At 39.8% G+C, this 15,934-nt stretch overlaps 1 protein-coding gene across 1 annotated transcript; it reads right to left on the reverse strand.

Annotated features, from left to right (window-relative positions):
* Window positions 1-3,959: 3,959 nt before the first annotated feature.
* Window positions 3,960-15,700, reverse strand: LOC124280931 (40-kDa huntingtin-associated protein-like). Its single transcript, XM_046716925.1, has 12 exons — window positions 15,616-15,700; window positions 15,363-15,409; window positions 14,232-14,304; window positions 13,744-13,903; window positions 13,474-13,542; window positions 13,176-13,238; window positions 12,866-12,923; window positions 12,641-12,703; window positions 10,765-10,856; window positions 7,674-7,755; window positions 5,320-5,366; window positions 3,960-4,961 (listed from the first exon to the last, which is right to left on the reverse strand). The coding sequence occupies exons 1-12, from the start codon at window positions 15,672-15,674 to the stop codon at window positions 4,824-4,826; spliced, it is 951 nt and encodes a 316-aa protein (XP_046572881.1). The 5' UTR covers window positions 15,675-15,700; the 3' UTR covers window positions 3,960-4,823.
* Between the last annotated feature and the right edge of the window lie 234 nt (window positions 15,701-15,934).

Below are 15,934 nucleotides of genomic sequence, written 5' to 3' on the forward strand. Positions count from 1 at the left end.
ATTTTTTTCGAACAAACTCTTTGAATGTTCCTTCAGCCTTATTCTGTCAGGTAAAGGCATGTAAGGGGAGAGTGTGCTTGAATTTACAAAGCTTCAATAAAAACTGCATGCAGTCTTGAAAAATATGCACATCTCATTGTCACCCTAATTTCTAACTTTTTAAATATTAAGATTTTATGAATGGCATGAAAAGTATTCCACCTAGCGATTGATACTTGATGAAGTCATTGGTCTTTATTGTTCGGACCAAATCAAATCTGCACTTGGGATCTGCATGTGTATTAGAGTTACTGGTCACAGACAAGGTTACTAAAGTACTGTGGGAAATAGAAAAAAACTGTTTTTAGGTTGTTACTCTGTATCCCTAAAATTTACACAATTGCAAATAGCATATGTCGAAATAACACACATCGGCCTAACTGGGCGTTCAGTGGGATGCATAATAGGATATCCAGAAAAGCATGTTTACTTGTAAAATCGGGCAAAACTTAGAAAAAATATGAATAGCTGCTGAAAACAATTGATCAGACTATAGATGGCAATTAGGTCGCTCAGCCAGGTGTGACGACGGACCATCGACTCACCTGGCATGAAATGCACGTGCTGCCTACAGGCGCAAGGGGGCATCTAAAAAATATTTGATGCCTTTTCTTGTGTGTTGAATATGTCGCATCTATTGATTAACATCTTACGAGTATTTCTTTCATAAAGTTTATGTTCAGATATGTAAAAGAGTATGATACCCATAGAAAAGCGTAATCAGTCATCGTATTAAATGTCTCAAAATATAAGGGTGGCATGACCACCCAAAGATCGACAGGACTGGATATTATTTGTAAATTGTTATGGCATGCCGTTTACTTCCCAAGTTTAATTCCCCTGAAGGATCATCTTTTCTTAGCTGATATCTCTATACCCAGCCCGACCCCAAACCACTGTCTGCGACACCCATCCTTGTTTTGCTTTTGAGATGACCCCTCCTACCTGTTTCTGTTTATAGTGATAGTGAGACTCCATAGTAGCTACATCCTTCATAGTTTCACAATTAAAGTTATAATTTGTTTACGTCAGCTATCGTTTATAATGAAGCTAAGTCTAATTTCAACATGGGTATTTAAAAAGTGTCCTTTGTAATACAATATCATCGTCCTCTAATTTGCATAAAGTCATGGTTTGTTCCAAATAAGTCGATTTGGACTTAGAAAAAGACCGCATTGCTCATTTCTGCACTAATCTATCCTGAGTAAAGTCCATTTTTTATGTTTCCTATCTCCCTACCACTGAGACTGTAGTTAGGCCGAACTTAGTTTAACAGATATTTCACACTTTCACATATTATCTACATAAATTGTAGATGTAAATGTGAAATAACAGTTTTTTTCTATTTCCGACAGTACTTTAGCAAGTTACTTTAGTCTCTTTTTCTACAGGTCACATCTGTGTGTTCATTTGAATTATACATGTTGGCATGGATACATTAAACATTGTTTCAGATTACTCAGGCACTATGCACAGCATATGTAAAGACTTATCTTCTGTGAGAGACATGATCGTTAGGGGTACATTCATATCCTGATACAGCAGGCACACCATTTCAAGTTTTGGAAATATGGTCCATGTCGGGATTTAGGTCACAGGATATGTATATCATTATGTTAACATACTGTAACTTCTCAGCCCATGTTGTAGCAGTCTTTGCAAAGTGGAATGGTGTTGTCAAAGAGTGCTTGACTTTTGTCTCCCTTCATATATTGGATGTTTGAGTAACATGTCTCCATGATTCCCTCCTTGTATCTCTTGCCAAACAAAGGCGCATATTTTTCTGTGTGAAAGAAAGTGGGAAAACATTGTAGTAAAGGAAATGCTGGTCACAATGTAATGTCATGCCTTAGACCAAACTGGACAAAGTATGGTCGATAAATAATGGAAAGGCAGGTGCTAGAATGGTTATATAGTACAATTATGTAATGTTGTATGTGCATCAGACAAACTTCTATTTAAAGACACAGTCCTGAAAAAAACCTTTCAGACCATTTTCAGTTTTTAAATGGACTTATATTTAGTTAATACCAACTTTACTTGATTTGGGAATCAGACTAATCAAGTCACAGATTGCAGGTAACATTTTGATTTGGAAGTCATGTACCATATCTTTCACCTTTCTATATTTAACACGAAGAATTTTAAGTTAGTGCATGTGCAACATCTGATTTCTGTTAAATGCCCTGTAATAATGGGCTAAACCTTCCATGACTTGTCCTAGGTCAGTCGGTCTCCACACACATTGAAGATTTTATTCAACATTTGAACTGTCATAATGCTTATAACTCTATGTCATTTATATATATTTCTCTTTGCGATACACATTGAATGAAATAAAAGACATCAAACACATATAGAGGGTTTTCGTTTCTTATGAATATAACTTAGTAGTGTTACTGTCGAGACAGAGCCAAGATTATGTGCCAATATTTCCCTTCTATATATGAATTAGGATATACTGACACTACAGTACATGCATCAGCTACAAACCAGGGCCTAGATTTTCGAAGCTCTCTTAGCGCTAAGATAGTCCCAAGTTAATGTTAATGTATGGCACTTACGACTATCTTGGCGCTAAGAGCTTCGAAAATCTAGATCCTGGATCCATTGGCACAAAGTGATGGCAGTACTGCAATGGACATAAGCCTAAATTATGGGAGTCACAATCATAGAAGCGCTATGAATGGTTTGTACAACTGGATCCTTGAATACATGGATTAATGACATACTGACATGAAATACCTGTGAAGAATATGATGTGATGTAGGCGGCAATGACGTTAATATGGCTACCCCTGTGTCCTAAAGTCTGTGCATACAAGTTGCTCAAACATCCCCTCCTTACAACATTCATTGTTTATGACCTCAGTACAATAGAATAGATATGCCTTGTGCCTGTTTTGCAAAACCCTCTAAAGCTTTGAGCTGACCTCTGTAATCTACAAACAAGTATGCAGATTATCATGGCACTGACTTGGAAAGGATAAACAATTCAAAACATTCCAGTGCCATTAAGGAAAGGATGCCCGATATTTTGTCATGTCAGTGACCATATTGTGCTCCATAGATATGGCCCTTTTCCACAAAAATCAGCCCTAATGAGTTAGTCTATGAAAATGTATCCGTGCGGTTACAGTTACAATAGTTGCAAGGTTAGCTCACCTGAACAGTGAGCACATGGAAAATAAGAAATGTCTGCCCAAAGGATACCATGGATGTGTGCCTAGTATATTGCTTCAGGTGAGCAGGTGTGGGTGCAGCATATTGCTTTATAAGAGCAGGTGTATGCTGAGTATATTCTTCAAAGGAGCAGGTGTACCAAGTATATTCTTCAGATGAGCAGGTGTACCAAGTATATTCTTCAGATGAGCAGGTGTACCAAGTATATTCTTCCAGAGGAGCAGGTGTACCAAGTATATTCTTCAGATGAGCAGGTGTACCAAGTATATTCTTCAGATGAGCAGGTGTACCAAGTATATTCTTCAGATGAGCAGGTGTGTATATTCTTCAGATGAGCAGGTGTACCTAGTATATTCTTCAGATGAGCAGGTGTACCAAGTATATTCTTCAGATGAGCAGGTGTACCAAGTATATTCTTCAGAGGAGCAGGTGTACCAAGTATATTCTTCAGAGGAGCAGGTGTACCAAGTATATTCTTCAGAGGAGCAGGTGTACCAAGTATACCAGGTGTAAAGTATATTCTTCAGAGGAGCAGGTGTACCAAGTATATTCTTCAGATGAGCAGGTGTACCTAGTATATTCTTCAGAGGAGCAGGTGTACCTAGTATATTCTTCAGAGGAGCAGGTGTACCAAGTATTTTCTTCAGATGAGCAAGCGTACCTAGTATATTCTTCAGATGAGCAGGTATACCTAGTATATTCTTCTTGAACACAGTAAACAGTAAAGGGAGACCACAATAAGAAATATCAGTTTATTGTTCTGCTACATCCACAGAAATATGTAGATTACAGATGATACTTGACAATACGATCATCAGCTGATCAGACAGATGTGTACATCCTTCACAGTACAACACAGACAAACTCTTACCAGCTGACAATAACATACACCAAGAGCTGACCATATGCTTCACAGTAGAAATATCATCTTTGTTCCTTCTCAATGTGAACCTGTTGGACCCAGAAAATATGCAACAACATGACTCTGTTACTCAGACTGACCCACAATACACATGCCATGGTACTGGTGATAGCGTAGCCAGGGGCTTCAGCATTCATTTGCCATACTGTAGACAAAGGTACAACATATACAATGTTTGAAACAATTCTAGGTGCCCTCCATTGGAATATTGTTAACAGTGGGCTGAACCCCTATTTGCCAACTGGAATGTACTGCATGTAAACATAACATGTGACAATGTCTGGAGTGACAGTAAACACACTTCCAGTTCAGTAGAGCAACAAGTTCTCTGGGAATTCACTTGCTTTGAACAGTTTTTCACATATCACTCACATCAATAATATAATAAAGATGCAACTAACAAACATGAGTTCTGTGCTGACACAAGATGAAAATCTGGGTGAATGAATCTCATGAAGGAAGTTGATTTTCTTGGGAAGGGACACAACTCTGCACAACCAGGTCCTGTGATGAGGGCAGAGGGTGGGACAAGATGGCCCTGCACTTACTGAGGGGTGGCACAATCACTTTCGTTGACAGAGTGTGACAAGATGGCCCTGTATTTACTGAGGGGGTGGCACAATCACTTTCCTTGACAGGATGTGACAAGATAGCCCTGTATTTACTGGGGGTGTGGCACACTAAACACCTTCCCCAGCCGGATGGGAGAGTTCCTGGATGACAAGATGGAGGATCTGGTTCTGCTCCGTGTTGAGGTATGGCCACAGATCGGTCTGGAGGGCCTGAAGGCATCCCAGGTCATGTGACTGACAGGCCATCTGTAAATTAGTAATACTTATTTAGGTACATAACATTTTCAGGAAGAAATCCTGTTAGATTAGAGATTACTTGCATATGAGTCAGATAAGCTAAAACATACATCCCTGTACTGACACAAAAACTGCATGTCACCTACTTAATTTCTTAAGCAAGAGAGGTTGTTTTCATTTGACAGCCTAAAGTGAAGTTGGTTGTAGATCAGGGACTTGATGATTCCCATGAGCTCAGACTAAGGGAGACAACTCTGTACAACAATTGTGCTATTTCACCACCAAGGTTCTCCCAAATTCATAGAATCCACTGTTCCCAAAATCCCAGTGAAGCATTATCTTGCTTTTTGCAATGCAACTGACTTACCACAACCGACTGTAGAAGAAGAAACAAGTCCTCGCCCAGGTATTGCACTGAAATCATGAAAATATGTCAGTTAAACATCTATACAGAAAACAGATCCATAGCAATATTGTTGTTGAACACATAGATGGGCATTCAACTCATGACATGTCAATCTTTAACGTAAAAACTAAAGACAAAACCTATTTTACACTGTGTAGCATTTTCTGAAATTTTCCAACATTCATCCGTCCTATTCATTGCTTGCAATGGCTCAATACCTTTGGAATATGCATGGAAAGAGTATCAGTAGCAAGAAATAGGAAATTATAAATAGATACAATGCAATGATTTGATAATTCATAAGAAATTGTCAAAGTTTCACGGTACAGTATTATTTACATCACGACTGATGAGGAAAATCACGCATGAAACGATGCTTGGTAATTATCTGGATTTCTGTCTTTTTTCTCTTACTTTAGTGAAAACGATAAAACATATAACAATACACAGATAGTCAGAATCATTCTGATTACTTACATGTCATATTTATGGACAAACGATCCCTGAATCAATGGAAGGGTCCCTCAATAAAATCCTAATGTACGCCCTTGTCAGCAAAACGTCTATTTTGTAAGAAATCGGTCAGCCGTAGTGATAATCATACGTCAACATTGTTCTACATATTAGGCAATTTCTTTGAGGTGAAGGTCGGTTGAACAAGAGTAAACACAATGGCCCAATCCTTCCGATTACACTGTCAGTATTATGGTGTATATTTTTCGCGTATAGTTCAGATACTACTTTTCATGAAACTGACTTCAGTATCCACATTTAGCCTTGTTCAATATCATATCATGCGATGCGCGATAGGTTTTACTGTGTTTTATTCTTTGAAAGTTTTGATTGTTTTGAATCCTTCATATTTACATGGGAAATTGACATATTTATTGCAATACACCATTTTAAACCTTTTTACACAAGTGTTAGAAGATCAAAGCGTGAGCCATAACTGCAATTTCGCGTTAGTTCCGATGATGTACAATATTCAATGCATTTGGACTAATATTGCAGTTTCACATGAACAGGTTAATGAACGGGCGATTTAATTCAACCTTATAAGTAAAACTGATAATATTAATGAAAATGATTTATATATGGTATGAAATGTATATGCACACATATTTAAAGGAATTGTCTTGTTTTTTCGGTAATAATTTGTGTGTCAATATTAGGTTTATAGAAAACAATGATGTAAAATTGATTGGCCAGGTCGCTTTGTCGGGAAACGCTTTATGATTCACTATCATTGTTTTCGCGTAATATAATCAATTCATATTCGATTTAAAAATATTGTGATGACAGGATATCAAACTCTTAACTAGCATTTATATATCGAAAATTGTTTAAAAATATATAAACCATGTCATGTCTTAATTTGGACAAATCTTACATCCATATTCTAATATATAGTAACGTGATTTTAGTTCCATATATAAAAGCTATCTTTTGCATCTTCCATTGCATAATACTTATGAAGAGAAATAGCTACATAATCATAAACAAAGAAAATTCTTATCCTAAACAAAATATTCGGGTGTTGTGAAATGTTATTTTCATTTACGCTTTAAATTGATGCCAAACAGGTGCCTTGTGTTTCACAAAAAGATACACCCAGTCAAACTGTCTAATTGTTGATATATTCAGGACACTATTTAAATGGAAAAAATCAGTCATTTCTTTATGTTTTGTCTAAAGAGTCTTAAATTTTGACATAGAAGCCCGAGAGACCTTTCACACAATTAAAGGAAATTAGGTGAGATATGTACTAAACAGCATACCAGTGTCGCTCTTTTTCCGACGCGCGTGAAAATGCATAAAACAAGCAATGACGGTGGCAACTAAAATGGTGTATTATTTTCAGCGCAATTTCTACTACATTTGAAGATATGGCTAGTAATTTCTGGTAATAACGATGCAAATTAGTCAAAATACATCTACACAAACAGGACAATATGGGAATCTAAGAACTAACTTATATATCGATAGGGCCATCCATCGCCATGTGCGTGCTTTCACATGTATAACGTTGTCATTTTCTTGTAGAATTGTGAAACTACCAAACTGCATCCGCTCACATTGGGGAACTTTGAATTGGGATAGTTTGAAGTTAACTGCCAATTCATCAAACTGTTCCCAGTCTCTCACATTTCAGGCATTTTTCACAGTAATGTAAAGTTGCAAAATGTAAACAAACTCTCTTCCACGTTGTTTACATGAACAGGTAAGTGGTTTAGCCAAATGTTGTTTGCCTTGTTCTAGCTGTTGACATACCCAACTTGTTACCAGGTTGTCAACAAGCCTAAGTTGTGACCTACCTGTGAAATTGTCTTCTGTTGTTTCCCATGCATATTTCTCTAAAGTCTGAGCATGCTCAGGGCGGATTCTTTGGGGTGTTGGCTGAAATTAACATATACAATACATGTACAAACACATTTGCTTGGCCTAACATGCAGTCATTGCTCTGAAATGTCTCTCCCATGGTATTGAAAATTTAATATAAATTGTATATTTATATACTTATCCTATCTCACAATTTGCACTTCTCTCTCTTGTTTCGACGCTGAGTGGAACGAATGAAAACTTTTCCTGTAGGCCTCTCTTGTCCATACGCCCATGTTCCCCAGGCTGCTCTCCTTATAGGACAGGTCCCTAGTCCCCGGCTAAGCATGCAGCTCGTTCCCCTGTCTACCCACGTGACTACCTCAGAGTGATCATTCTCTTCTTGGAGCCAATGACAGTTATACGTAACCGTCGTAATCTGAGTAGAGGGGAGGCTGGGTAGGCATCCATCTCGTGAGGATAAGTATATAAATATAGAATTTATATTCAAATTTTCTAATTTTTAAACTTATCCTATCTCACGATTTGCACTTATCCCACGGTTGGACGGTGGATCACAGATTACCCTAAGTCAAAAGGAACTGACAGGATACACTGTATAGGCTAGTGACAACCGTAGATAGCAATGAACAAGGGAGGCCGGATCTGACTAGCATAGTACCTCTACTAGTGATGGGTTCTCCTGCGCTACTGACATCACATGTAAATTGATTCGGCATTGTGAAGCACATAGCTACTACTTCTGTTCAACCAGCCGAAAAAAGGGTACAAGGTGGGATAAGTAATGTGACTAAAAACATTAAGCGCCTCAAAAACCGTAAGGTAAACCGGATAAACAAATCAAATTGTCGTGCTTAGAGCTTGCCACTTCGTAATGAGGAATTCAGCGCCTCACAGATGCCCTGAAAAATAGGATCGTGTTGAAAACTAGCAGAGTTCGACAAATTTGGCCCTATCTAGATGCAAGTTCACGAACCTCGTTGAGGATGTGGAAAACCAGTGTTGACAAGTCCCGATCCTTCATGTTGAATGTAATCAATAGAACATCTGGTATCTTGCTCTAGGTAGCCGTAGGTGGTCGGCGAACCATGCGATCATGTGTGTCGAATCAACCAAAACAATTCCTGCCTCTTATAGGCGACTGGCATAGCCGAACCATGAAAACAAAGAGCGAGGTTCGATGTGGGTTAAGTGTCTTGGGAGGCATCCCAGACACATTTGGCATAGGCTCTGATAGGCTGGTAAGATGCGCCGTGTTGGAAATAACACGAGTGGTGAATCGCCCAATTCGTGAATAAACTCAATTGCTGGCAAGGTCCGAGGAACGGATTATTGACGAATGCTGACAGTTCGATGAATGCTGACAATTCAGTGATCTTGAACGGCCAGGTGAACTGGTTCGGCGATAGGAAGCGGTTCGGCCTGGTGAAACGGTACGAGTCGGGCTGGTAAATCGGTTCAGGGTGGTGAGCCGGAACGTTGATGTGATCTGAATCAGTCCGTGATCTGGATCGGCGTTGTGATCTCGATCGTGACTGTGATCTGGATAGGTTCGGTAATCTGAAACGTTTAAATAATCTCAGTTGATGGAGAGATCTAGAACGATCAGATGAACCAGTGAGGCAAGTGAAATGTTCTGGCCGAGGTTAATTGGTTCAACGATGTGAATCGTTTCGGTGAAGAGAGCCGTTACGGTGAGGCGAGCCGTTTCGGTGCTGTGAATCGAATCGATGATGTGAACCGTTTCGGCGATAAGAAACAGTCTTAATATTATGGCGAATTGAGTCGATGTCGTAATCCACATTACGCCGTGGCGAAACGGTTCGGTCTGGTGAATCCATTCGGTATGGCGAACTGATTCGGTGTGGTGAATTGGTTCGGTGATTTGTGATGTAGATCTGTGTGAGTCGTGGCAACACTGAGCAGTTTGAGAATCAGCTGGCAATAAAATCAGCCGTCCGACATGGGAATCTCGGACGACGAAGCAGTTAATACTGTGGATTGGGGTTTGTCGGGTGATCAACTGTTGAAGTGTAACGAGCTCTGTCTGCCAGCCAACGTGAGCAAGCATGTCTATATGCTCTAAAAACGTCCTTGATAAGGGAGCACATTCCTGACGTTTGCTCCAGGAACACAGGTTAATACAACCCACACATGACGAGTGGGATCTACGGAAGTAAATATTGTTACAGTGTCCAAAATTACGCTACTTAGGGTCAAGTACCCAATATATATTTCTCATGTTAATTTGTAAGGAAAGCTGAGAACTCTCACAATACGTCCACACAGTGGTGCGACAAGAAGAAGAATGATCAGTCTGAGGTAGTCACGTGGGTAGACAGGGGAACGTGCTGCACGCTTAGTCGGGGACTAGGGACAGGTTCTATAAGGAGAGCAGCCTGGGGAACACGGGCGTATGGACAAGAGAGGCCTACAGGAAAAGTTCTCATTCGTTCCACTCAGCGTCAAAGCAAGAGAGAGAAGTGCAAATCGTGAGATAGGATAAGTTTAAAAATTGTGAAATTGGATAATACTACAGGAATTTCCTTTTTGTAATTTTCTATATAATACATTTAGCCTGCTGTGAGTGAGTGAATGAGTTTGGTTTTACGCCGCTGTTAGCAATATTCCAGCAATATCACAGCGGGGGACACCAGAAATGGGCATCACACATTGTACCCATGTGGGGAATCGAACCCGGGTCTTTGGCGTGATGAGCGAATGCTTTAACCACTAGGCTACCCCACCGCCCTTAGCCTGCTGTGATAGTGTGCAATTTGACTTTAGTTTCATTATTCCCCTGGCGTCAACTGAACATGGTAGAGTCGACAGCATGAAGACATACTGGAATGCTCTGATTCCTGGAAATTGTTACTATGCTGTTATGACAGTGTGTAGATATCCCACAGCCGGCAGACCCACAACGAGCCTGGAAACCAGATCTGAAAACTTCATAACTTGCAGGGTGCGTTCATGCGTCTGTATCAATATCTTCCTGTTACACAAGAGATACAAGGTGCTTGCAAGAGAACACATTAGAATACAAGAGTCTCTGAAAGCAAGTACCTGAAGCAGCATGAGAAGCAGAACCCGAGTCACTTCACACCTGGACAGGATGTCACAATACGCTCCAATTGGCTTCCCTGTAGCAGAGGACCCTGAAACAACAGAACAGTGTACAACAGGGCATCTACTGTCAGCTCAAGTATGTCTCCGAGATGAAAAATAAAGTACATCAAAATGTATATTAAAGTAATCTCCATTAACTCAGTATAAGACCAAGCTTGTGTTGACCTGTACTTGTACATCGGCACTGTATGTGTCGGGAGCTACAGTCAGCTCCATGTACTGTATGTGTGGGGAGCTACAGTCAGCTCCATGTACTGTATGTGTGGGGAGCTACAGTCAGCTTCATGTACTGTATGTGTGGGGAGCTACAGTCAGCTCCATGTACTGTATGTGTGGGGAGCTACAGTCAGCTCCATGTACTGTATGTGTGGGGAGCTACAGTCAGCTTCATGTACTGTATGTGTGGGGAGCTACAGTCATGTACAGCTTCATGTACTGTATGTGTGTGTGTGGGAGCTACAGTCAGCTCCATGTACTGTATGTGTACAGGAGGAGCTACAGTCAGCTTCATGTACTGTATGTGGGAGCTACAGTCAGTCAGCTACAGTCACTCTGTATGTACTGTGTACTGTATGTGGGGAGCTACAGTCAGCTCCATGTACTGCTTCATGTGGGGAGCTACAGTCAGCTCCATGTACTGCATGTGTAGGGGAGCTACAGTCAGCTCATGTACATGTGGGAGCTACACTGTACTGTATGTGTGGGGAGCTACAGTCAGCTTCATGTACTGTATGTGTGGGGAGCTACAGTCAGCTCCATGTACTGTATGTGTACAGGGAGCTACAGTCAGCTCAGCTCATGTACATGTGTAGCTACAGTCCAGCTCCATGTACTGCTTCATATGTATGTGGGGGAGCTACAGTCAGTATGTCCATGTGTGGGGAGCTACAGTCAGCTTCATGTACTGTATGTGTGGGGAGCTACAGTCAGCTACATGTCAGTGTGGGAGCTACAGAGCTACTCTGTATGTGTGGGGAGCTACAGTCAGCTCCATGTACTGTATGTGTGGGGAGCTACAGTCAGCTTCCATGTACTGTATGTGTGGGGAGCTACAGTCAGCTCCATGTACTGTATGTGTGGGGAGCTACAGTCAGCTCCATGTACTGTATGTGTGGGGAGCTACAGTCAGCTTCATGCTACAGTCAGCTCCATGTACTGCATGTGTGGGGAGCTACAGTCAGCTCCATGTACTGTATGTGTGGGGAGCTACAGTCAGCTCCATGTACTGTATGTGTGGGGAGCTACAGTCAGCTCCATGTACTGTATGTGTGGGGAGCTACAGTCAGCTCCATGTACTGTATGTGTGGGGAGCTACAGTCAGCTCCATGTACTGTATGTGTGGGGAGCTACAGTCAGCTCCATGTACTGTATGTGTTGTGGGACTTTAACCTAATGATGTTTCACTGTAGTGGCATCTTGTCATGGACAGTGAGATTTGACATTGGGGTTTCACATAATCAGAGTAGGTTAGTCAAAACTTGAGCAATCAAACTTGGCAATCATTAACTGATCAATGGTAATTTGAGGATGTGGCATATTGGGGAGTGAAGTACTTAACCAAACCTTGCTGATTTTCCAGTCTCTTCCATTTCTCACTAGGGTAGTTTGGTAGTTCAACATCGCACAGTATTACAGGTATATGACGACAATCTGTCAATAATCAAGTCTGCTGCTGACAATCCAGTGATTGACATGGGCATCTATCTACGTAACTGGGATACAGTGACATGCATCAACCAAGACAGCGAGCCTGACCAGCACAGGTCATTGAAGACCAGTTGACATACAGTATAGTTTAGAACATGTAACCTACCTCCCCTCTCTTGAGCCAAGTACGCCATCTCAGTGAGTACAGCAAGGGATCCTTCATAGTCCTCTGTGGAGAACCAAGGCTTTTGTTGTACAACTATATATGTCTGAGGAACATCTAGATTTAGGCAAATACAATAGTCCCTCTCAAGACTAAGATAAAGACTCATTCTAGTAAATTATAAAATAATAATGAACATTTTTATAAAGACAGATTAGTTTATGTTACTTGTGTCAATCTTGGCAATGGCTACCATCTCCAAGGCATCCAGACAGTCCAAGGGACTCTGTAAACAATTGTAAACATCTGTAGTTGTAAAATAACATCCACTTTTGCCATTTGACTAAATACTTGGATGAGACAAAAATGTGTCTATTAATATTTTTCCAAATCATACTGTTAAAATGAATTATTTTATGTTTGGAACATTGGCTCTTACAACAACAATATTAAGGATGAATTCTGCTCAGGCTCCCTCTTGTGGTGAGTTACTGCCTGTAAGTGTAATGTACAAGTGAAGTAATGTTCAAGTAGTGACCTGTGATTGCAGCTCAGCTGCTCGTTGGAAGTGGCCCATGGCTTCTACCTGCTTGTTCAATCTCTGCAGTAAACAATTCATAGTATCAGCAAAATACATGATAAGGAGACATATCAGTCAATGTTCAGCAAACTAAATACATGTTCACAGTAGGATTATCACACCCAAATGATATGTTGAATTATGTTCTTAAGGTTTACAGACAATAGACTATGAAAATTGTAGCAAAAAACATTTTTTGTTACTGTCAATGTAATGACAAGTAAGTTCAGTTGCTAAAAAACTTTTAAAAAATTACCATAAGCACATTTCCTAGCTCCAGACACAGAGATGCTGCCAGTGCCACCTGCTTGTTTTCAATGTGCACCTGCAAACAGTTAGTGGGGCAACATGAGAGTAAAAAGTACAGATATATATTCCCAAGTAAGAAAAGGCAGCAGTATGTCATTCTCCAGGAAGAAATGACACCTAACATATACAGTTACAAAAGAGTATAGTTATCCTACTTTTATCATGCAGGTGTAAAATGTTCTTACATATATCCAAAGATGTTTGTTTATCTTCTTACCCGGATGGCGTGCCCATAGCAGTTAATAGCAGCTGTGAGATGCTCCTCAAACCCAGGATACTTGAGTGATCTGTTAAAGAGTTCGGCTTCCAGGAAGGACCGTGCTGCTTGTGTGAGAGCCTGGGCCTCTCCAGGGGCATTAGCCAATGTGTGTTCACATCTAGGTAACCATGGTAACAATATTTACAACAAAGTGAAAACATACTACATTTTCCTTTGTTGCCCTCCAAACATGATGCATACATGTAGCAAATGCTGCATAAACGTATAAGGAATAGGATACTAACATTTTTGTCATATTCTCTCTGAAACCAAATGTAACCCCCCTCATTTTTAATATATTGTACTCAAACAAAGTCAAAGAACACCCATGGTCATGACAGATTAGCAATAGTTATATGAAAAATGGGGTGTTCTTGAACACCTTTTGGGTAGTATATAATACTAATAATTTAACAGTCCAGTACCAATAACATGACTCCTCTTACCTGGCCTGAGCTAAACAACAGAAGCCTGCATACTGAGGACATTCTTGCTGCTGCAAGGACTTGGCTAGACTGGCTGCAATGTAAACATCCAATATGATTATATCAATATGAGTACGAGCTACTGGTAAGACACTGTCAACATGAGGTCCTTGACACCCTAAGAAATATAGCAAGTTTTGATATTAGTTAATATCTCTGATCAGAATACTTGTACAAGTTAACCAGGAGGAGAACAAGATTAATTTGTCATTCAAATTGCACTTTGTTGGGCTAACATATTAAACACTACATAGGTTTTACATTCAGAAATGTCCATATGTATAGACCAATATTACATCTTATAATGCCCATCACATATTGTACTAAACACTACCAAGCTGACTCATATGGTTTTTACCATTTTGACAAAACCACTGTGCAGGGACTGAACTAAAAATAGCTATCTAAAAGCCTTGCCCCAAAATCATCTGCTGTAGCTTAGCAAACATCAAATAGTCATAACCTGACTGATTACCAAAATGTCAAAATATCACTTTCTTCACTGAAGTTCAACTTCAACTTGATGCCAATCAAATTTAAACACAGAAACATTTGAATACATACAAATGCATTAACATCAACCTTTCTGTACATAGTCAATGAAAATCCTCTTTGTAGCACAAGCATTTCTGATTTTCGTGAAACACCTTGTTGCTTATCAAACTTATAACCAGAGACCATATGGTCTCTGTTATAACGTAAAAAACGTAAAAAAATCCTAATTATTGGGAACATCTTATTAGTCATTAGATAATCTGAATACAGAATTTCGGAAGCCGTCTACTCTGCCGACAGTGATTGGAAAGTTTGTGTTAGCTGATAATCGGATTCCAGTATGTTTAGATAATGAATGAGTCTGACTGATAATCGGCTTGTAGAATGTAAAAAGAAAGTGATTTATTCATTAATAAACTATGCAACTGTTGCAATAGACAAAGCTGCGAAACAAAATCCGAATATTCTACATTTACCATGTTTATCCTCTAAAGTACTGAGCAAACATCAAGCTCTGCTAGTGCTATCAATGATTTGACTTTAGAAAAAGACAAAACAACAAATATGATGTAGACTGGAAGAAAAATACATGCTTACCAAACTGCTCACTGCCCTCGGAAACGTTTGGTTTCTTGAGAAACCGCCTGCAAGAAAGTATTTCATAGATGATACATGTATGCTAAGGACCTCTATAGTGATATGTCACGAACATACAAGCTCTTCTTCAAAATCGATTCCCGATCATAAATGTATCAATGTTTACTGCCGCGTACAGCCAAAATCTTAACCATAGACCCCTGATTCAAAACGCAATCGCTGACTAAAACTGTCCTCTGTTTGTCAAACATACTTTCTCAACTTGTTGGTGACAGCGCGATATTTACTGAGAACATCGTTATCCTTGTCCATGTTGACATAAACCGGAAGCAGAACAAGGGAAGCAACTCCAAAGGACGTGACACAAAAGCCACGCCCACTTCGCGAACCATCTCATGATACTTGCAGCGATTGAGAGAGTAGTGGCGAAAGTTCATCTAAACAATCCATACTCCATGCGGGAAAGTTATTTATTGGTTGTGCATGATAATCATTAAATTTATAGACTTTGGAATTTCAGAAACAATAATCGACATTAACATTTTCGAGATCGCCAAAAATGATTTACGTAT

The sequence above is a fragment of the Haliotis rubra genome, unplaced genomic scaffold (assembly GCF_003918875.1).
Source record: "Haliotis rubra isolate DU_JTF1 unplaced genomic scaffold, ASM391887v1 Scf276, whole genome shotgun sequence".
NCBI lineage: Eukaryota > Metazoa > Mollusca > Gastropoda > Lepetellida > Haliotidae > Haliotis > Haliotis rubra.